Raw genomic sequence first — 25,207 nt, forward strand, 5'->3', positions numbered from 1 at the left:
GAGGGAGCGTAGAGATGGATTCGAGCAGCACTGGGGCTTTGCAACACTGGGGCCTTATATTCACTTGTTGAAGCAATGGATCTTCATTTGAGCAGAGTCCACCAGAGCACAGGAACATTTATCTGCTGCCCCTCTCTGGTCACCCTCATTACGCTCTGCTTCAAAACACCAGAGGAAAGCAAAAAGCCTTGAAAAAAGGATAAAAATGTCTACTGCAGACCATTACGCTATAGACTTCTGCCCGTAAAATGACATCAGATAATGTGAATGGTCATAAGTAATAGATGCAATTTTCCAAAGATCCAAGATATTAATGGCACAATAATGATTTTGGCAATGTCCTCATTCATTACATGCTGAAATCTCCCTGGCAAAATGCTATGCTTTATGATAAAATTGAAGGGATTAGCTTGAGATTAAATCAACACATCTGTTTTTTTTTAAACATAATACAACAAGTGAACTAATCAGCTGTCACCTCAAATTAATGAGGTCTCCTGTGGTGTGAAACTGCTGGAAGCTTCTTCCAATCAAATATCAGAGACTAATCGCCTCATTAGCATTCATTACCACATTGTAACTCTGGTAACATTGCTTCTGAAGAGTTTCCCACCAATTTCGAGCGTGGAACATTAGCAAACAAAATTGGTTAAAGACAAGAGGTCAAACCAATGGCGGTATATGTACACAATTGGCAAGTACACACATTAAATGCACATAACAGCAGGCAGTGGCAATAAACAGTTTACCAAGCTAGCAACACAATGCTGTTAAACAGATTTTAACAAAAAATCTAAAGGCTAAAAATACTGAAGTTCTTATTCTAGGCTCAATTCATCAGAGCTCAGAGACTATCAGTTAAAATGTCTGAGGGGGGCTTCACTGGAGAAAGCTGAATGAGCTTCTTATCATTGATTGTGCATTTACCTTGAAGGCTTAGCTGATTCACGAACATGATAGCACTGGAGAGTTGATTGCCTGCTAGAAGCTGATTCGAGTGAATGGAAAGGAGTCATAGAGGGCAAATGAAACATCAAGAAGGAGAACATTTTTGCTTCTTTTCATACAGGAATGAGCTTTGTGTAGTTAGCCACAGGAAGGGAAGTAAGCAAGCAATGGTCTAGATCAGGCCTGCACAAACCTTGGCTCACCCACAGTATGTGTGAGAGTGTGCTTTAGAGTAGCAGTGCAGAGGTGGTCTAAAAACCTGCCCCGGGCAAAAACGTCTCAACCTTGCATCCAATAATGGATGCAGGATATATATAGACTCTGCAAGAAAACTCAGGCTGAATCCTGATTTGTATAATTGCACTGCACACTAAAAATGTACATGGTTTTGAGTATGTGGTTATTAGACAGTACATCACTATAGAGCGCAACAGTGCCTGCCCACTTTTTCAGCAGTTTGGGTTTGGCAAGTATTTTTCCCATTCATTTTTTTGCATTGGCTTTTCATAAAATCCTCTTTAAAAGAGTTGTAAGCCATGCACTAAATCAACCAGCACAGAGGTTAATCACAACATTACAAACTTTGTTTTGAGACAAAAAAAGTATTTGAAAATTGAACAAAAAGACAAAAGGTATAAGACTGTGTACTTACCGTCTTTCACAAGGGCATGAACTACAATCCCATACAGCATTATAAATGATGTAAGTAAATAAAAAGCCATTGGAATATATCACAATATTTTTTTCAATATATTAATATGAGACCAAATCAGTTGCGACATTCGCAGTACATCATTGGAGTGGGTGGTCGCTCCGGGGCATGTTTTGTGGGCTATTTTGGCCACGATTCTCTGATTGGTGAAGCTTTCTCTGCTAGACCATGGGTAATGTAGTTGTTCAACAGGAATTCCACATTAAAACATGATTTTTGAACACGATCCAACAATGAAGTTGAATAATATGTAACCTATAAGTTATCGCTGAAAATCAACGGAAATAATTAATGGGATTTAAACTTCCCGAAACAGACTGTCGTGCTCTATTGGGGTATATTTTCATTATGGCATAATTATATTGTGATAACACACACTGCGTCGCTAACTGCTTGTGATGCATGAAGCCTTAGCATGCTGCAAAATTCTTTACAGAATTCATCTGCCATTAAGAGCAGTGCTAAATCAAGTTGCTGGCAATTTTAGGTTTTAACCACAGATGTCACTAGAGAGCACAAAGTTTTGTAGTACAGCTTAAATGAGACTTTTATTTTATATTAATTATTTAGACTATGTAAACTGTCCTGGACAGTTACATCACTTTGAAAATGTTTACTTTAAGACCCAGAAAAAAATATAAAAATAACTCAAAATAACAGAAACTGAAAACAGTTTTATCATGATAGAGATGTATTCCAATTGTTTTGTGTAAATTGCATTTTTTCTGTATTTATGAATAAATGATTAGATGCAGGCAATAAATAAATACATACATAAATAAGCCATGTCATTGACCCATATATAGCCACTGAAAAAGAGAAAAGGAGTGCAGAGGTTTGTGATTTTAAGGTGTAGAAGCCGACCGATAATGGATTTTGCTGCTACCGATAACTAAAATGATTGGAAAGGCTGATAACCGATAAGTCGGCAGATCGTTTTTAAAATTTATAACACATTTCTTGTTCTTTCCTTACTCTCACGGGCACAGACAAAGAGTCTTAAATGAATAATATCCCAGATGCAGTTTATTGTTCAACCAAAATCCCAAAGCCTGAAGCACAATGAGGACGAAATGATCATAAAACTATTTGCAACAATTGCCATAGTTTTATGTTGATAACGATAGTTGCAAAAAGCAACTATTGGCACTGTTGAATTGGTAAACCCGATATATCGGTCTACCTCTACCTTGTGATGTGAAAGGCCAAGACACATGTGTCCCTCACATCCTAATTGGGAAAGTTCCACCAATGCCAGCACTTGCTACAAAAACAAGGAAAGGGGGTTGGGTGCAAAAGCAGAGGAGGAATAGAGAAAATCTTTCAAGACAACTCAGATGAATGAAAAGTGATGTCTGCAGTCCCACAGGGCCCTGCCCACCAGTTGGGGGTCTGACCGAGTTGAGGAAGCCTTCACAGAACTCTCTCCGGCTCTCACATCGAAACTCTACATTGTTGCAATTTCTTTATTTACACTGTACAAAGAACTCGAAACAAATTCGTGCTGCTCATAAAAAATTGGAATATTCTTTTATCTCCAGTTTCCCTCTTTTATCTCCAGGGCTCCTCCACTGCTTTTAGTGAATTTTTATCCCAGACTATCCCTGCAGGGTGATGACAGAAGAGAGTGGGCAGAGAAAACAGCAGGGCCCCAACATTACAGGGATTCAGGGAGTTTAGCCCCCCTTTCCTGTCACCACTACACATGCTACAGTAATGCATACACAGCTTCTTTATCCCTTAGGCCTTTTCCAGTAAAGAAAAACAAAAAACAATGTCTTTTGCACTAGCAGGAATATAGATGTTTTGTTGTCATCCTGCCCACACACTGATGCCTTTTCTTTAAGTGTTGCACATTAGGGACACTTTAGGTTGTCTCTGACACTTTTAGGCACATGTCTTGCTATATTTATGCCTATTTCACTAGAAGGAGAGTAGTGATAAACAGGTGTCTGTGTATATGTGCATGCATTTGCCATAGTTCACTCAAAAAATGAAAATTATGTCACAATTGAATCACCCCCATGTTGTTCCAAACATATTTCTCTTTCTTCTGTGGAACATCTAAGGATACATTTTGAAGAATGCACTGGTTACTATGCAATGAATGGAGACTGAAGCTTTCAAGCTTCAAAAAAGGATGCAAAAAGCACTCATCATAAAACTAGTCCAAATGCTCTATTCCAAGTCTTCTGAAGTCATTCAATAGCTTTGTGTGAGGAACAACAAATGTATTTATTTATATTTGAGTCAGGTCTTTTCAAGGAATCGACTTAATAATCAAAGCTTTTCTCAAGTTAACTGAATGCAGAGATCATCAGTGAATGTTGACCTCAATTTAGGTCTGTTTCTCACATAAGGCTTTTGAATGACTTGCAACATAATGCACTAGTTGTATGTACTTCTTTTATGACACTTTTATGTTGCTTTCCCATCCTTGTTGAAGCTAGAAGGTTCTGGTACCCATTCATTGTAATTGCATGGAAAAGTGAGACCAGTACAGTCTTAAAAATTTTTCCTTTTATTTTCCATTAAAAAAGAAAGGTTTTGGAATGGCATGAGAGTGAGTAAATGATAACACAATTTTCATTTTTGGGTGAACAATTCTTTAAATCAACAACCAGACTGAAGATGATTTAATCTGCATGTGGATAAAAAGTCAAAGGACTGTCATCAAAGCAAAAATACTTTTCTTCCATTCACTTCCACCCTGGTTATAAGTGCTGGGAATGTTTATTAAAATATAAAGCTGGCAAGGGTACAAATTACCATGAGACTCAAAGGCAGTAGAAGAAACACACTTTAGAACCAGACGGTGCTAAAACACTCATTTTCATGTGCTTTGAAGTGGATCACAGCTCCTTTTTGATGACCACATGAAAACAGCCATCTACTGGCTTGAAAACACATGCATTTTAATATGAGGTTGCTAAATGATGCAAATGCAGGGTTCAAGGATTCATGCTTTTAGAGGATTATCTCCACTGATTATAGCACCTGCTGTGAACAGAAGCATGAGGGAGACAATTGTTCAATCTCACTCAAAAGAACATGGCATAAATGTTCTGCATGTTCTGTTCTGTGCTGTCACCTTGTGAGGAGTCTGAGTTGTCATGAAAGTGAACGGTGACTGTAGTTAGTATCGTGCCTATCATCTCCATTTGTGAAAGTCTTACAGGTTTTGAACAATATGAGGGTGAATAAATTATGACAGATTTTCATTTTTGAGTGACCTATCACTTTAAGTTATGTATCTGTCATTTCATTAGAACTAGAGTTGTTTTTTTTATTTTTTTGGAACAGTCACAATATACAGTATATATAATATAAAGTACATATACAGTCCATATACATTATATATACTGTATATACGTATTTACACAATGTATTCATAAAGTATTCAGACACCCTCATTTTTCCCCATATTTTTTTGTTGCAGCCTTATGCTTAAATGCTTCAAATTATTTTTTAACATCAACCTACACTCCATACCCCATAATGACAAAGCAAAAAACTGATTTTTGTTAACTTTGCAAATTTATTACAAATAGAAAACTGAAATGTCACATTGACATAAGTATTCTGACCCTGAACTCAGCACTTAGTTGAAGCACCTTTGGCAGCGAGTACAGCCTCAAGTCTTTTTGGGTATGATGCGATGCAGTTCCTTTGATCTCATGGCTTGGTTTTTACTCTGAAATGCATTTTCAGCTGTGAGACCTTATATAGAGAAGTGTGTGCCTTTCCAAATCATGTCCAGTCAATTGCCTTATCCACAGGTGAACTCCAATCAAAGTGTAAAATCATCTTAAAGATGATCCAGAGAAATGGGATGCACGTGAGCTAAATTTAAAGTGTCATGGCAAAGGGTCTGAATACTTATGTCAATGTGATATTTCAGTTTTTTGCAGAACATTTGCAGAAATAAGGTTTGGTCTTGATGTTGCTTCCTCTAGTTACTAGAAAAACAGTTTTTTCCCCCCAAAGCAGAATAAGACAATCAATGTGTTATATTGTAAATTCATGAATAAACTCACTTGTCAAATTAAATAATAATGTTAAAAAGGTTTCAATAGGATATAGACTGGAATAAGGCTATATGATGCAATATTTGTTTTTTTATTATTTTGCAATGAAGAGAGGTGGCAATAACGGTGTATGATTCATGTGACTAACTGAGAAAAATACACATTGAAAAAGTACTAAAATCATGAAGCATCTAGTCTTGGTTTGACTACCTTGGTGGCATACAGAATTAACATTGTGACAAATGTACAATTTTCCAACAAGGCTGCTTCATGTTCTGTAAGCGTGCAGTGCCATTTCTGCCATTTCTATTGCTCCTTCTTCCTTTCTGATAAACATCTCAGCTCAATAGTTATGAATGCAAACCATTTGCAAGGGATAACGCCTGCTTCGTGCTACTTTTGTCTCAACTAGCAAATCATAGCTTTTTTATGTATTCCTTAGCAGATACATTGACAGTTAATGGCTGCATTATGCTCTAATAATACGGACAATTCTCTAACATTGATTAAACATCTTCACTTAGGGCAACATTTTTCAAGGCTAGTTTCATTAGAAAATGGTATTGGCTTAAAAGTTATGCCATTGCTATGGAAGTAGTACAGTTTGTTTTCTGCAATTTCTTGAGGAACATTTCTTCCAAGTAGACCAAAAAAAGAAGAGGAAAACAATATGCCAACCATATTTTCGACAAAGGTAATAAAATATAATGGACAGAGGGTAATTTACTATCTCCAAAAGTGCATAGATACAACAGGTTAAATGACAGCTAAGAAAAACAATAAAGACTGAACAAGATTGTGGCAACAGCTTCGGGAAGATGATCACTCTACATAAAAAGCTACTACTAAAGAAGCATTTGTGTAAGAAGCATTGATTGTTTTTGCCCAAACAATACATGGGGGTTAATTGAATTGCAGTGTAATGCTTTTGGACATTATTGATGCTTATCAGGAGGCTTTGAGAGCTAGCCTGGGCCCATCTGGACCAGAATAAAGCTTCTGAGAAGGGAAACGTCAAATGAAACCACGAGCAGAGAGGGCAAACTAGTTTCAACTTCATTATGAAATTATGTAAAATTATATATTAATTTCCGCTTTCACATTTTGAAAGTGAAAGTGGAGATTTATGGTAAAAAAGGAGTTAAAAATTGAACGGTTTCTTACCCAAACTTATCATATTGCTTCTGAAGACATGGATTAAACCACTGAAGTCGTATTGATTACTTTCATGCTGCCTTTATGTGATTTTTGGAGCTTCAAAATTCTGGCCACCATTCACTTGTATTATATGGAACAACAGAGCTAAAATATTCTTCTAAAAATCTTTGTTCACATCTGGGATAGGATGAAGGTGAGTAAATGATAAGATAATTCAAATACATGTGTGAACATTCCCTTTAACATGAGAGCCAACATGAGGAAGAGTTAGTCACATAGACTTACAATGCACTAACCTAGAAATTAACTCTAAGAGGCATACATTTAAATAAAAAAAATATCTTCTGAAAATTAGAGATTTCTCTTAAAGTTTTTTATTATTCTTATTTTGTTAAGAACAAATTTTATATGTCACACAATGGTTCATGAAGTTAACAGTTCAATTTTTAATCAGCGAAAACAGCTCCAAAAGAAGCCACATTATAACCACATCAAATGCCAGATGTAAAAGATTTCATTGTGATCGGATCGTTGAAACCACATTCAAATGCGGTCAGGGATGGATTCTAAACACATTCAGGGAATGTGTAAATGCAACTGATTTTTTGTTATCTGGTTAGTAATATATCTTTTATTAATTATATAATTAGTTTGTGCTTCAGTCATCTGTCGTTAAAGAGTTTCTTTTCCTATTTTTTCCTGCCATCGCAATGTGAAGAACATAACAGACACTGCAGTCTTGCAATCTTGTCACATGATTTAATGAACAATATCCCATGAATTATCCCATTATAGATGGAACTTGGAATCTCTCGACTCGCTCATCAAATTCCTGCTCGGGACTCTCTCCTAGTCTGTTTTCTAATTACTAGTAGCATCCTTTAATATGTTGATGTTTCTTAAATAGAGTGATACCATATTATTTAACAGTCAAAAATGGGAAGCATTCATCAGTGTTTTTAAAATTCACTAAATGTCCGAGAATTGTCAGTTCTATCGGGAAGACACGCAGGCTTGAGTGAAGTTTAAGATGCCATTTATTTGATAAATGTAAAACAGAAAGTAATGTCTCTCGCTTTGGCGTAGGCCCTGTCCGGTGGTCCGAGGGAGTTGTACCCGGAACCGTCATGTCCTGCCGGAGATAGGTGGCAGGGGCGAGGAGCCTACCCCCGTGTGGGACGGGGCTCAACTGGTGGTGGTGGGGTGGTGGAGGTTGCCTGTGTTAGCACACTGAAACAGCAATGTGATAGATTGAGAGCAGACTTATCAAGCAATGGCTTACATGCGATTGGCTAGGAATTACCCAGCTAATGATGTGATGATGAACAGCTGCTAGTCTTCCCGCTAGAACTACACTGCGCTTCAATTTACCAAAGGTAAGTTTGACCTGATCTCTATTCGATCACTGTTTAGATTTGACCGCAAGTGTAAATGCAATCCAGTAAAAGAATATCCTAATACTATTCAGATACATAACGCATGGTAATTCCACGTGTTAGGTGGCCATGGTGGTACGTTCATAAACAAATCAGTGTTAACGTTCACTTGCAGTTTTTTTGTGACTTTCAAAAAAAAAATCTGTTGAAACAATGATTCAGTGACTCACTCATAATCTAAAATATGCTCATTTGTCACCACCAACTGGTGTAACAAGACTTAATCTGCAGAAAATGTTACTGAACAAATCAGTGAACCAGATCAGAATGAACCATAAATCAAAACCAGCACCACTATTTGGCAGGGCTGGATTGGTAATCTAGCATACAATCTCTTGCTGACGCACTTTGGGGCCGATCAGGGGCGGACTGGCCATCTTGAGAACCGGGCGGGCCTGTGGGCCGGCTGCGATAAGCTGAAATGAGCCGCCACGTTATGCAGAACGGGCCACAAAATGGTGCTGTAATATGTCAAAGGGGGCAGCAATATGCAAAAAGGACACCCCCCAACCAATCAAAGTCTAAAATCGTTGCCAATCAGACCACGTCCACACATATTTGCTTTAGTTTGAAACACATTGATTTAGCTACATTTACACCTCTCATCTACACTAAGATGTTTTTTTCCTCCTTCGAAAGCAGAGCATTTTGAAAATCGGTTGCGGCTAAGGAACGACGCCTTGTTTTACCAACACAAAGAGGCAAAATGCTTTCCCGGACTTTCGGCTTCATCATACACGTTGGTGGAATGAAATTCCCAACTCCATCCGTGAAGCTGACTCATTTTCTGTCTTCACAAAACATCTTTTCCATGAACCAGTCACAAATTGTTTTTTTTAATAAATTATTGTCTCATTTTGTTTCAAATACTATTCTGATACTAATGAAACTTTGTAATATGGCACTTTTCGTACCACTGCCTCCTTAAGATGATTTGCTTATGTTTTCCTCTTTTGTAAGTCGCTTTGGATAAAAGCATCTGCCAAATGAATAAATGTAAATGTAAATGCGCTCCATTAACAAATCCATTACCTGGATTTATAATGAAAACAGATTAGGATGTGGCCTCAGATTCAATGACCGGAACAAACTAGAGTGACATCTATTTCAGAAAGAAGAAAAAAAATCAGATAACAATCAGATAATACTTTAAGATGGGCCAAATTACTGGTACAAAGAAACAAGAATTGTAACGTAAAAAAAAAAAATTTAAAAGAAGAAGAATCCTCTGCTCAACTATTTGATAACACATCAAATACCTATGCATCACATGCACTTTAAAAGCAATGACCACACATGTTTAATGATGGTCTGACAGATACATCAATAACCTGCCAAAGCACTGCAATCTCATTTATAAGGGCCAGCCCAAGCTCCCTAGGGATGTATCAACTTATTCACCCTCCTATGAATGCACAAGACCACATCATATGTCTATGAATTGGCAAGAATAAGGTAGTTTGACAGGACAGTTTTACTTTACATTTTAATTGTCATCATTCTATATGGTGGTTTCAAATGTTTTATAGTCGACATGGCATCCAACACGACAAGCCTGATTTCCAATAGCATAAGGGTTTGCAGAACATTGCCTTAATTGTGTACAATGTAGGACATGACAAAACTGTCAATCTACCTGGGATGCATGAAGATGTTATTTGATTACCTTAATATACTTATCTTGGAAGCAAGCACAGATCCAATCATTATATTGACCAACAATAAAGATATTAGTAACTTACTGTGTAGCTTTGATACATGAAAATGACAACATCAGCAGACTTAGGAACTATGATATTCATATACCAGTCAGGCATTAGAAGATTATACAAAACAGCAGGTGTTTTTAATTTTCACAGATTAAACCACAGCTATGGCATTAGAACTTTCTTCTTTTCTTTTTGTTGGTGTGGTATGGCTAAACCCCTCTTATTAAAGGCTGTTTATCATATTTTACAGCACTTTCGGGTCTGTGTGCCTTTAAACCATGGTATGATGGTAAAGAGATCAGGAGGAGAACTTGCATAAAGAAAATTTACAGGCCTCCTTATCTTAAAGGGATAATTCACCCAAAAATTTTAATTCTCTCATTATTTACGCACCCTCATGATATCCCAGGTGTATATGACTTTCTTTCTTCACCAGAACACATTTGAAGAAAAATAGAATAATATCTTAGCTCAGTAGGTCCTAAAAATGCATGTGAAATGAGATTTCTCTTTTGAAGCTCCACAAATCACAGACAGTCAGCACAAACTTCATCCATACGACACCAGCTGTTAAACTAATGTCTTCTAAAGCGGCATGATCACTTTTGGTGCGAAAAAGATAAATATTTAAGTAATCTTTTTCTAAACTCTAAAACATGCCTACGGTCAGGAGTGATACGTGCATGTGACATAATTGCACTGGCATTTAAAACAAGTGTGAAATGTCGCATGTGCATCACACCTGGAAGAGCAAAACTATTTACAAGTGAGAAGGAGGAATGCTGTATAGTTGCTTGGTTTGGTTTTTGTTTAGATCTGTTAATATCTGTTTCTTTACTCACAATGGTGCGTTTGTGTGCTTATCCTGGATGTCTCAACCGAGTGGAGAACATGAGATTACTTTGGTATCATGGCAACGCAAATACGTCACATGAGATACCGCTTGGTCTCCGCCCTCTCGTGAACCTTACCCTCATATTGGATTACAGTTAAAAAAGACTTAAATGTTGATATTTTTCTTATCACTTTAGAAGACATTAATTTAACCACTGGAGTCGTATCGATGACGTTTATGCTAACTGTCTGTGATGTTTGGAGATTCAAATGAAGGAGAAGCGATCTATCTACAGGACTCTCATTTATTTCATTAATTGTTTTTAACGTTGTTAGAGTATTCATTGCTAGATCAGGTGCTGTTTGTTTACTGTCTTGAACGTGCATCGCTTAAACGTGTGTTTGTGTGTGTGCGCTATATTTGTTTTGACTTGTCCCATAGTATTCGCTGCTATGTTTTGACTTGTCCCATAGTAGTTGCTGCTAGATTTGTTTTGACTTTTCCCAAAGTAGTCGCTGCTAGATTTAGGATTGGTTATCCAGTGTGTTTAAAACTATCTTCGTTTTAGTGTCTGCAAACAGTGCTTCATTTGTTTTAGAGTATTATTTATTGCTAAAGTGCAGCATAATTTATTTGCGGTGTAAGGAAGTCGCGTTTGTTCCCGCGCTTGGCACCTCACGCGACCCTTAGTTTCCGTTTCGGTTGACCACGTGACTAGCTTTGTTGTGCTAAGTAGCATTAAGGCGTGGCTGCTTTTTCCACTGAATGGCTTGTTAAAAGTGTGTATTTATTGGACTGAATGCTGATGCGGAAGCGGCAGTGGTAGCCCTCGTGTAAAGCCCTCCTCGTGTGAAGACCTACTTGGGTAAGGACCAGCGAGTCTACCTGTGCGAGTCCACCGAGCAAGGACACCGACAAGGTGCCACTCACCATAGCACTTAATTATTTTTGGTTTTATCTCTTTTATTATTTTACTCCTACATACTAACATGGCTAGTTCACGAATAACACATGCCTTCAAGCACATCCCTGTTATCTGTTCTAGACCGTTCACAAGATACAGATGCAAGACCAAACGCAACCAACTCAACCTACGGCCACTTTGCACTTCAGCACCTGCTCCGCTCTTGTTCTCAGTGGGATTCTGGAACTGCCAGTCTGCTGTGAACAAAGCTGCATTAATTTCAGCCTTTGCCACACAGTCCACCCTAGGCATCCTGGCACTGACGGAGACATGAATACGTCCAGAGGATACTGCAACACCTGCTGCCCTCTCCAACAACATCTCCTTCTCTTACACCCCTCGACATACTGGTAGGGGTGGAGGAACAGGTTTGCTGATTCATAATAACTGGACATTTTCACCACAGGCTTCACTATGTAACAATACTTGCTGGACTGGTTGACCTCCTATCTCTCAGATAGGTCCTTCAAGGTAGCCTGGAGAGGTGAGGTATCCAAGCCACATCAGTTACTTACTGGGTACCTCAGGGAATAGTGCTTGGGCCACTTCTCTTCTCCATATACACAACATCATTCAGTCACCTGGTTTCTCTTACCCACTGCAATGCTGACGGCACTACTTGTCTTTTCAGCCCAACGACACCACAGTGACTGCTCGAATCGCTGCCAGTCTGGCAGACATCTCGGCCTGGATGAAGGAAAACCACCTGCAACTTAACCCAGCCAAGACCAAACTCTTTGTCTTTCCAGCCAACCCTGCTGTTGAACACAACATCACCGTGCAGCTGGGTTCAACTACAATATCGCCTTCCAAAACGGTCAGAAATCTAGGGGTAACCATCGATAACAAGCTAGATTTCACAGACCACATCTCAAAGACTGCAAGATCATGTAGATTTACACTCTACAATATCACAAATGCTTGTTCAGTCCCTTGTCATAACTAGACTAGACTACTGTAACTCTCTCATTGCAGGCCTTCCTGCATGTGCAACTAGACCTCTGCAAATGATCCAGAATGCAGCAGCACGTCTGGTCTTTAATGGGGCCAAAGAGAGCGCATGTTACACCACTCCTTGTCTCTCTCCACTGGCTACTGGTTGATGCACGTATTAAATTCAAGGGTCTGATGCTGGCATACAAAACATTCACTGGGTCTGCTCCAGCATACCTAAAATCATTTATGCAGAGCTACATTCCCGCCAGAAGCCTGTGGTCGGCTAAGGAACGTCGACTTGTTGTACCAACACAAAGAGGCACCAAAACACTTTCCCGGACTCTCAGTTTCAACATATCCAACATCACGTTGGTGGAATGACCTTCCCAACTCCATCCGTGAAGCTGACTCACTCTGTCTTCAAAAAACGGCTAAAAACACATATTTTCCAAGAGCACTTAACCAGTCACTAAAAAAAGTGCTTGTTGCACTTCTGTTCCTCAGATCTGTTTTGAATGCTTTTCTGATGCTAGTGAAACTTTGTAGTATGGCACTTTTCTTACAAATGTCTCCTTAAAATGATTTGCTTATGTTTTCCTCTTTTGTATGTCGCTTTGGATAAAAGCGTCAGCCAAATGAATAAATGTAAATGTAAATTAAATCTCCACTCACTAGCATTTTAAGGACCTACTGAGCTTTTCTTCAAATGTGTTCTGGTGAAGATTGAAAGTCATACATACCTGGGATATTATGAGCGTGAGTCTATAATGAGTGAATTAACATTTTGAGGTGAACTATCCCTTTAATTGAGACCAACTTGGAGCAAGAGGAGAGGGTGAACACGTGCAGTACAAGTGGCTCCAGAATAAATTCATAAGACTAATGTATAACGACTAAATTAGAAATGGCTATGCAATGCTGGCATTGCATGCACAAGCCGAGTTTAAGCACGTCTTAATCCGGATTGAAGGCCAGTCTGTTTTAATTTCCACTGGGGTATCTCCGTGCGCACCTCCAGTACGCGCATCACTCAACCTGCCAGCACACACATGGCATTACGCATCCCCAAAACGCGCACCAAATTACCTTGGTTAGCTGTGCTATCTTCTTGCTCATCTTGAGGTGTAGGTCCTGCGTGTATTCAAGTGTCAAACCCGACGGGAAGGTGGTGGATGTTGATGTGGAGGTGCTGTTATATTTCCCCGTTCCCGTCGACGCGTTGCCAGCGGGGTTGTAGTAATGCTGCCAGCCCGCTCCCGTCGCCATCTTCACGATATTATTTTACTATGACTGTAATATATATATATAAAAAATAATGGCAAGTAGTAAATGCAGATGGCAAATTCAGGGATTGTCTTTCCCTCTTTGATCCCAATAAAGCAAAAATAGATTGACAGTGAAGGCGTTATTCCACAAGAGTCATTATTTCATCCCGTTTAAAATAAGGACATCGAATTGTGGTCTATTAGGAATAAGATTAAAACAACGATCTGAGAAGAAAGACACAGCTCTCACGGTTTAACCGCACATTTTGTTGCTTTTCTTGTCGTTTTTCAAAAATGAACAGAAGATCTATAGGAGGAATACATCAAATGTTTTAGATCCCTGACATTCATCGCGAGCAGCTCCGTTAGAAACGCCGCTGTGTGCGTGGTGTTTAAAAGGCAAACGGCGCGTTTGACAAGCGTCCGAGCGCCGCTCCTCTGTAGAAAGCGAGAGCCGGTCCTGATGAGATCCGGGTTTGAGGCATTTCTGTCGGATCGTGTGTGTGTGTGCGCTTGTGTCTGAGCGGCGTTGCTGCACTGCTGCTGCTCAAGAGTCTGTTACCATGGATCATCTCAACAGTTTACATTATGCCACTGACGTCAGTTCCGTTGGTCACGGTTTCTCTGTTATCTCCTCTCTTCAATTTTCTGTTTTCTCCTAGATGTGATACAGTTTGAAAAGACCGTTAAAAGACCGATTTCCTTCCTATCTGGAAATATACTTTACTACACTGTTTTGCGCACTATTTGTTTAGCACTCTTCGAAGGTAAATTACAATCAATCAATCAATCAATCAATCAACCAGTCTATCTGTCTGTCTGTCTGTCTGTTGTCACAGCTTTACTCATCTGAATATTTCTCATGGTGGATTTATTTTTGAAAATCTATTTCTGTAGGTGCATATACCTTAAAGTAGACAAAAAGCTTTTGAACAGTATCCAGTATATATATATATTCTATATATTCTTTTACAGCATTTATTAATCTTGGTTTAAGTTAATTTAAATATAATGCATTTTTAAAAATGTTAAGTTTTTGTTAACATTAGTTAATGCACTATGAGCTAACAAACCAAAAATGAAAAATTATATTTTAATTAACTTATACTAACAAAGATTAATGCATTAAAAAAAAAAAAAAAATATATATATATATATATATATATATATATATATATATATATATATATATATATATATATATATATATATATTACTGTTTGTTTGTTCATGATAACTAATGACAAGCTTACAACCATACTGCACATTTATATATGTTTTTATTGTATACTGTGTGTTCTATATTGTGTGTATTATATACTGTACATTGTATATTATTATTTGTATATTGTGCTGTGAGTTATTATGTGTATAATAGATATGTAAGTTGTGTTGTGTAAATCTGATGTTTATTGTAGATTAGTATGTCTCATCACTGTCATGACTGCTATGTTGCTTGGAACTGCACCCAAGACTTTCACCAACTGTTGCACTTGTGTATTTATTTGAGAAACAATAAAGTGATTTGATTTTAATGTATTAACTAATGTGAACAAATGGAACCTTATTGTAAAGTGTTACCACATATTATAATGTAAGACATGTTTGACCTACAGTAGATGATGAAATTAACGTGTATTTGGACTTTTGACTCAAATCTGTATAGATTCAATTTTCCAGTGTGATAAGTAGCCCTGGTCTCCCTCATACTTTCATTGCAACATTGAAATGCAAGCAATGGTTGTCTGAAAAGAGCTCTTTTCTACTGTGATCACTATATTAGTGGTGTGATTCACAGTTTAGCACATGTGCTATGCTTACAAGTTAAAACCTTGCTATGTAGTCCTTTACAATCCAATGTGGACTTCACCTATTTAAAGAATCACTCTTACTATATTATGCTGGTTAATAAAAAGGTCTGCATGCAGCCTTCGGGGTGTTTGAAATTCATAAACCATTTAAAAAAGATGATCACCCTTGGAAAAGGAATAAAATATTCGAGCCTTTGGTACTGTTTATGGGAAACTTTTGCTGCAGTAGTGCAAAATAATTTGATATAGAAGAAAAATATTCTGGAGCAGACGCACACACACACGCACACAAACACACACACACACACACATATGTTGGTCTACCTACCATTATGAGGACTTTCCATAGACATAATGATTTTTATACTGTACAAACTATAGATTATATCCCCTAAACCTATCACAACCCCTAAACCTAACCCTCACAGAAAACTTTCTGCATTTTTACATTTTCAATAAAACATCATTTAATGTTTTTTAAGCTATTTAAATTATTGGGACACTAGAAATGTCCTCATAAACTGCATGTAGCATAATACCTTTGTAATTAACATTTTTTAACCCAAAAAATTGTCCTCGTAAACCACATAAACATGCCCCCCACACACACACACACAGTAACATACATATGTAACAATATTACATGTACTACAAGAGTGAAAATATAGTTATTCCCAAAACATTATACATTTCTCAACATTACAAACTGATTTGATTTCAAAGTTGTACAACAATATATTGCACAGACAGAGGAATATGAAGGCCACACAACCCACTTCAACATTCTCTGCTACTTTCACCTCTGGTTGTGGCTCAGATGATTGAAAAAATACGGGACAGGGAATGAATCACCTGGGAGACTCAGGTATTGTCACAAAAGACATAGTGATAAATGGTGTGCTACTTTTATTCTCCATCCTTGGATCGGGGAGAATGCTTCTGAAAATACAATACCATTGAATTTGGTTGTGTTCTGGTGTAGATTATGGACCTAAAGGAGTAAGAATGTCTCACAGGAAGCCACACATATTTAGACCGCTAACTTAACCCACCACAGAGGCAAGAGAACATTGTTAGAGAGAGAGAGCGCTTGCATTTGGTTGTAGAAGCCTAAAATACCCATTATGTGTAAAATGACAATAATCTCTGAAGAAATTAAGTTTAAAAAAGTTCCAATTTGGTTTAATTTACGTAGTGATCTTTTTGTTACACATTCAAATGTTTGGCAAAAATATAAAGGTTGCTTTAATAATAAGTCTTTCTTCCTTTAGGGCTCAATTGAATATGACTGATTGCACATCAGTGGCAATGATGCTGCCTCGCCAGACTTTTGTTCCAGGAGTCGGGAGCCTCAATCACACTTAGAGAAGTGCATAATCTAAAACTAAATGAGAAATCCAAAATAAATAAGAAACTGCACCTTAGATCTAGTACACTGACAAAGAATTTTAGTTCATTAAACATAATAATAACAACAACAAATCTGCGTTATTTGAGAGCGAGTGGAGTTGTAGCACTGTGAATATTTGCCTTTAAATCAGTTTATACATTCACATTAGCAAACACTCTCTTTGTGGGAAACTTGAAGAACAAAGTAAACATTTATGCAAAATAGTCATAATTAATACATCATTATAAATTTAAAAATAATAACAGAGTACAAAATGTGGCTGTATAATTCTCTTATGGCATAAAATAATGAATATATATATATTCATTATTTTATGTAACCTTGACATTTGAGTTCAGATATTAAGGAACAACCATTTCATAATAACATGTTATAACTAATACATGCTGCTTGGAATCACATTAGCCAATTAATTCTATTTTTAACAATCTGATCAGCTACTGTTCCAGTCATACATAAAGACATTTTTATCCAACATCATTTCAATTTGATAAGAATAATAGGTTTTTAAAGAACTGCCCTTGGTAAATTGCATTAGATTGTGTAGAGTTGCTAGGCAATGACTTTCTGAAGTCTGCCCATGAGAGGTTGAAATGCAAGCAGAAAGTGATATGTCAGCATAACCTCTCACAAATTTCCAGTTGCTTGAAACTGTTCCAGAAATTTCTGGAAGAGACACTGAATTCACTTTCTTTCCTTTTGAACCCTTAATGGGGCAACATTATCATCTCATTGCATTTTACCCACCTGGATCTCCACTTATAATGTTAGTCCAAGGCTTCTTGCACTAGGGGATTCTCTAGGATTTGTAACATAAGGGGCTAAGGAAGATATAGTGATAGTATACTGTATCATACAGTGATGGTCCTACCATGGTATTTTGATCTATTAAATACTATGGTATTTACATGATAATCTAGTGTTCATGTAAAAAAAAAGAAATCAAGGTAATGGTTTTTGCTACTGTGCTTTTATAACTGTGTGACTTAGTTCACCTAAAAATTTAAATTCTCTTATTATTCATTTAACCTGATGCTATGTGTATGACTGTCTTTCTTCAGCAGAACACAAATAAAGATTTTTAGATGAAGATCGAGCTCTGTCAGGTCCTTATAATGCAAGTAAATGGGTGCCAGCACTTTGATGGTCAAGTCACATTTAGGCAGCATAAAATGAATCCACACTACTCCAGTCGATAAATGAATTTCTTCTGAAGCTAATCGATCAGTTTATGTAAGAAACAAGTAGATCATTTAAATATTTATAACTTTAAATCTGCACTTCTGTCCAGGGCTCTGATGCTGTTTGAAATGGCCAAACTTTCGCGTGATATTCGTTCTAGTGTTGTAAAGAAGCGACGCTTTCGAATTCTCACGTGAACTCGCCGACGCACTTACAACACTATCAAAAATGTCTTCTGTTTGAGTATTAGCCAGCCCGACACTGCAACTTTGGCTCAACCAATGCCAAGAGATTTGGATGGGACTACCTGTTTGTCCAACTAGTGATAAAAAGGGGGAATGATTTTAAAAATTGTTTTCAAAACTACTATTTTTGTATTGATGCTAGTGGCACAGAAATTGCACACTTAACCTAAACAACTTAACCTAAATACAATCACAAAAAGATTCATGAAGGATATGTACAGTTCATAAGACTCTACCTCTGAAACTTTTGGAAGAAGGTAACCTTACCTCATTATCACCTGCTGCTGTACGACTCACGTTCTCATGCTGACCATGATGAGTCTCATACGACACTCAACACTCCTGTAATCATACAGAGTGGCTATATCCCTGTCATCTACAAAGCCTCAGGTAAAGAAAATTATACATACAAGTGCCAGACAAGCAAGATTCCTGGAATCCTGTTGGGGCAGGTTGCCCTTACCACTAAATGCAGCACTGAATTCTCACACGGGTGGTCTGTGGAGTGGATTTCTGCTTTTGAAAATGCACATGTATTGTTAATAGAAATCGCATTGTTTATCTAGGCTGGAATTAGGAAATATAGTAGTATTGGAAGTATTATTGTTTTAAACGTTGTTCAAAAAGACAATCGTACTGGTTTGGACCAACATAAGGATGACTAAATGATGTATTTTCTTTAACAAATACCTCCAGATGACTTGCAATGATTCTCTTGTGTTTGTTTTGAAAATTTGGATTATATTTCTGCATGGCTAAATATGTAGAGGTATATTTGCAAAGGAAGTATCACTGTTTATTGTCAAAGTGGTATTTGAATACTTTTAGTATCACATGATATGCTTTGTTGGGCTTTAGGATTTACAAAAGAGATGCAGCAGGGGAAGAGATGGGTTAGTCTCATGAGAGGCTTAAGCAGCATATTTTATAATACTGATTTATAGGAAGCACGCATGATGGGCTGTTGATTCTCAGCGGGATGCAGATTTAATTTTCTTTTTTTCAATACACAAGAAAATGAAATCTTAATGCTGTTTCACATACCTCAATCATGTTGAAAAGAAATACAATATGAAGTCCAATTTTACTTCAATCTTGCAATTCTAGAAATAACTAGACATTGGATGTGTTCCAGTAATACTTGTTAATATTTTTACAGATAAAGAACTGTTGATTAAACATTACCTGTGTGGTTATACAGGTTATAAACATGTGATTTTTTTAAGTTTTATGGAAAATTTACAAATTATGGAAACGGTCCAATTGAAAGCAATTGGAGGAAAACACTTGAATCAGTTCAAATACCTGCACACACACATGTTGCTGGATTAAGTCATATATTCATGTTGTATTCGTGCTCACTGTTCTGTCCACGTGATCTCTCTTAGCACAGCATCAAGCAGCAGGGTGATAGGGTGAGTGTCTCTCTTCTGCTTGAAGGCAAATGTTGGAGCTTTGCTATGCATCCAAATGGAACGCCAACATGTCTCCAGAGATACAGAACATTGAGTCAGCATCTAAGAGCAACAAAATAAGATGCTAACTTTATTATAAAAGAATGTGACTCACCAATTTATTTTCAGCTGTAAGGGGGATTTGTGCTGTTTATTTGTTTATTTTTGACAATTGTGAATGGAATACTGAAATGACTATTGACATCACTTTGATATCAACATAATTGGAACAAAGAAACTATAAGGAAGGGGAGAAGAACCACTTGTAGAAAAATAAAAGGGAGATATTGCAAAGGCCCATCCTTGTCTTATTCAATGGGTGAATGTTTGGCGGGTTAGCATGGTCCAATTAGCCCTTGCTGGTAACTACACTATTATAAGGGCAAGAGAATCTTTCTTCATGACACCCATACAAATCTAGCCATGTATTCTGATGAAATGTTACAGAGCAAATATACTATATTGGAAGCAACATAAATATCACAAATATTTAATTGATTTAGAAGTGGTGGTGGCATAGTGGGCTAAAGCACTGCACTGCTAAGCAGAAGGTTGTTGGTTCGATCCCCACAGCCACCACCATTGTGTCCTTGAGCATGGCACTTAGGCACTCCATGTTGCTCCGGGGGGATTGTCCCTGTAAGTGTCACTGTAAATCCATCCATCCATCCATCCATCTTCAACCGCTTATCTGAAGTTGGGTCATGGGGCGGCAGCTCCAAACTTCCCTATCCTGAGCCACATTAACCATTAACCATTACCATAACCATTAACCCCGAGGCATTCCCAGGTCACTGTGGAGATGTAATCTCTCCACCTAGTCCTGGGTCTTCCCCGAGGCCTCCTCCCAGCTCCCGTACCCAAACCACCTCAACTAGCTCCTTTCGACGCAAAGGAGCAGCGGCTCTACTCTGAGCTCCTCATGGATGACTGAGATCCTCACCCTATCTCTAAGGGAGAAGCCACCTTTCTGAGGAAACCTATTTTGGCCGATTGTAGTTCTGCATGGGAGGATGCAAAATCACCAAAAAGAAAATGTTTGTATGAGGAACAGATTAAGTTTAAGTCATTATTCAGAAACGATCTTGACATCCACCCTACCTCTACATTCCAAGAAAGTTCATGTGATTAGCGATTTGTTCTTTTGAGTCAGATCTGTTCAATGAATCAGATGATCTATTTTACACAACGAGTCTGAACGATTTGTTCACAATATGTTCGGTTGTAATTAACAGCTAGTTATCAGCTCACTAAATAGAAAGATTATCAGTGTATAATGACTTAAATTTCAAAATGTTCCTCACACAATCCCTATCAAATGACTTCAAATGATTAGATTTTAACACACAAGTCATGTGGATGGCTTTTATGAAGCTTTTATGGTGCATTAAGTTTGCTAGCGTTAGTCTCCGTGTTGGGGACTATTTGCATGGAAAAGATTATCCAATAAAATTAAATAAAGTAAATAAAGTCATTTGGCCTTGAGGGTGAGTAAATGATGACAGAATTTTCATTTTGGGTGAACCATCCCTTTAAGGATATGACTATCTGAGCTTGCCCTAAAAAGGTCTAGGAAAATCAGTCACATTGGCCCTGAGGTGATGCACTTGTCGACAACACTGTACGCAAAAGTATTCGGCTGCCTTGATGTGTTGCTTTGGACACGTGCTTGTCCTGGACTGCTGTAGGAAATTTGTAAACATTTTCCAGTAGAAGAGTGAATAAGTAATCACCAGCCATAGCGCAAGAGGAAGGAGGTTTAATTAATAATAAATAAAACATAACATTTCCAAAGCAGAACTTGAGAGCCAATACTTCTGCATATATGTAGATATGATAAAGTGCTATGTGAGATCTTTGTAAAATGCAATATACTGCCATAAGGCTAGCAAATAAAATGCCACCTTTGTAATTGATTTGTACAGGAGAGCACAAGATGGTAATGAAGGATGTTCCCAAAATGAAGTGAGCAAGTGACTATACAAAGATCTTCTGTTCTGTGTTGCAAAAAAGTTTTTTAATTATGCGTTAAAAACAATAACATGATCTCACAGGATGAAACCCCATTACCAATTCTGCCATATTACTGACTAGCGCCATTCCCCATCAGACATGTTTTCATAATTTCATCTGTGGTCACCTTTCCCTCTAGCACTACTGAGTGCATTTAACATTCGAGACCCGGCTCTAGTTCCATGGGAACCAGGAAGTAATCATAGACAAATAAACATCCGCGATTCAGAGATTGCATTTTTGCTGTAAAATTACACTTTTAGTCCACCGATGGTTAGGTTTGGGGTCGGTGTTTAGGTGTATTATTTAAAAAAATATATATGCTCTCCCCTTTTTCTCCCAAACTGGAATGCCCAATTCCCAATGCGCTCTAAGTCCTCTTGGTGGCGTAGTGACTCGCCTCAATCCAGGTGGAGGAGGATGAATCTCAGTTGCCTCCGAGTCTAAGACCGTCAATCCAGAACTGAACCAAAATTAAAACCAATATTTTAATTTATTGCACAATAATCCACAAATAAAAAAATAAACCACAAATTTAAATCACGATCTTTTTTATTTTAAGTAAACTTTACAGAAGTGTTTTGATGTTGGTTATAACTTTGGAAGTGGTTAGAATTGTCTCATGATGTGAGCATAGTTACAATCAATTTTATTTTATTTTTAAACTAAATTCCACATTTGGCCCAATGGTTCTTGCATTCTGGGAGACCTCTGAAAGCTTTCACAAGTTTCAAGTTACACAAAAACACAAAGAGTATTCATGAGTACAAAGCCAGGAATACATTTCTATGCGATATGAAATATTATCAGACAAATCCATTCAAATGTTTTTACACCAGTTACCCTTTAAGGGGGAAAGAAGGGCAAATACCTTACAAACATTCTGCATACAAATACAGCCATTATTCTATTGCACCTAATTCTCTATTATAGCATTTCCATGCAGCTGTTTTACAATTGGAATGTACAGTAGATTGCAAATCAAGCACGAGATTGCTTAATTTCAAAGATGAGTTTTGGATTAAAGCCTGAGTAGGTATATTACATGGGTTTGCCCCCTCCATTAGTAGGCCTACATTTATACAGCACCACATCTGTCCTTTGTCACCACGTGTTACACTCAAAATTATTCCATTTTACATGCAAGTCATCTGATTGACCAGATGACACGTAAATGACGGCTCTACGACAACTCCAAATCATGACTGTAAATCCATTATAATTCCCAGGCAATCCACATTATTGCAGCAGCAGCTGTCTGTATGTTTTCACATTGGAGTTCTGCAATACTGAATAATAATCTCAGCAATAGACAGTGTTGTTTCCATGACTGGATCATGCTTTTAAGATTGTTGAACTTGGTACTTTGGCGCCCCTCAGCTGTCAACTGTACACTCTGCCATTTTGCACATTTTCCTGCACACACACACACACACACACACACACACACACACACACACACACACACACACACACACACACACACACACACACACACACACACTGCTGGTGCAGCTATCATTATGAGGACTCTCCATAGACATAATGATTTTTATACTGTACGCACTATATAGCCTGTTTACTAACCCTAACCCTCAAAAAAACTTTTCTGCATTTTTACATTTTCAAAGAAAATATAATTTAGTATGTTTTGTATGCAATTTGAATTATGGGGACACTAGAAATGTCCTCATAAACCATATTTATAGCATCATACCCTTGTAATTACCAGTTTGTAAACTAAAACAAAGTCCTTGTTGTTGGGGGAGGGGCAGGGGGCAATTAAGTCATTTAGCACAATATGTCCCCCCTTTAAGAGAATGTTTAAAATTGAGGTGTTTAAAAAGTATGAAAGAATGGGTTGATAGGAACATTATGTATATATATGTATGAGTTTGTATAATGTAGGCCCTATGTGTCATGTAGAAAGTAGGCAGTTAAAGCAAACGCTAAATTTTGTTGATTCAAATAATGTTTTGTTAGACTGAAGTTAAATTTATAAATGTTATACAGCCATTTTGCTCTTATTTTTTTTTCTCTAGGTTTTCTTTATACTCTCCTGAGTCTGTAAATTGAAATATTTAAAGAGAGAATATAAAAGTACATAGGTGAAAAGTGCAGGAATAATAACTAAATAAACGAAAATGAATAATACAGTATACTGTATTACAGTAAAACCATGGTTTCAGCCAAAAAACAAAACAAAACATGGTTCGCCTACAACAGTCATGGTTGCTAAAATATTAATATAGAAATTTATTTCCGCAAAAACTAAGGTTACAATCTATAATACAATGTTACTTTAGTAAAACCATAGTTCAACTATGGTATTTGTATAGTAAAACCATAATGACCACAACATTGTGGTTGTTATTACCATATCGTTTTCATTTTTCTGTATTTTTACTATGGTTTTACTAAAAATATCACGATTAAAATATGGCTACTGTAGTAAAACCATGGTTGAATTATAGCGAGGGAACGCAAAAGTCAGTCATTTAGTTTTCTCTTCCCCGTGAGCCTAGCGGGGCTCCGTAGCTAACCGTATTTCATTGCCCTGTAATTTTTCGCTGTACAATGACAACAAAGCTGAATCTAATCAAACTAATTTCATCCTTTTGTGCAGTGTCTGTTTTGTTACATATTGTTTGTGGAAAGTAGACGAATTAGAACACAGTGTGAAAAAAAAATACACTTGCAAATTTACTCTCATCTCACACTGAGAAATAATTTATAAATGTGCTACCACTGAATATGATAATAATATAGTATTAGCATATTCACACAATAAGCAGGCCTATTATATCTGAAAAAAAAGTTAAGATTTCGTTTTACAAACTTGATAAAACTCACTTTTAAATAATAATTATAAATGAGTAAATAAATTATTTCAATTAATAGAAACACTCTGGATTCCTCACGTCAATCAAGAAAAGTACAGTCCTACTGCATTGCTTCATAATCACAATATAATTTCAGATCTGAACTTTGAAATATTTCGAACCAATGTCAAATTGTGTCAGACACATATCTAGTGGTAATTTGCTGCCATCTAGTGTAAAACTATAGCTCATGTATTCCAGTTTCTCTTGAAAGTCAG

General features: G+C 37.2%; 1 protein-coding gene across 3 annotated transcripts in view; it reads right to left on the reverse strand.

Moving 5' to 3' along the window:
• Positions 1-19,010, reverse strand: part of LOC127623685 (protein FAM184A-like) — a 160,035-nt gene extending 141,025 nt beyond the window's left edge. For 2 of the 3 annotated variants that reach the window (XM_052098132.1, XM_052098131.1), the window contains exon 1: positions 13,813-14,460. In XM_052098132.1, coding sequence (XP_051954092.1) covers positions 13,813-13,992 — 180 coding nt within the window. In that variant the 5' untranslated portion in view covers positions 13,993-14,460. Of the gene's footprint in view, positions 1-13,812; positions 14,461-18,907 lie in introns of those variants that run through there. The other variant, XM_052098133.1, reaches the window with a different exon arrangement.
• Between the last annotated feature and the right edge of the window lie 6,197 nt (positions 19,011-25,207).

The sequence above is a fragment of the Xyrauchen texanus genome, chromosome 30 (assembly GCF_025860055.1).
Source record: "Xyrauchen texanus isolate HMW12.3.18 chromosome 30, RBS_HiC_50CHRs, whole genome shotgun sequence".
NCBI lineage: Eukaryota > Metazoa > Chordata > Actinopteri > Cypriniformes > Catostomidae > Xyrauchen > Xyrauchen texanus.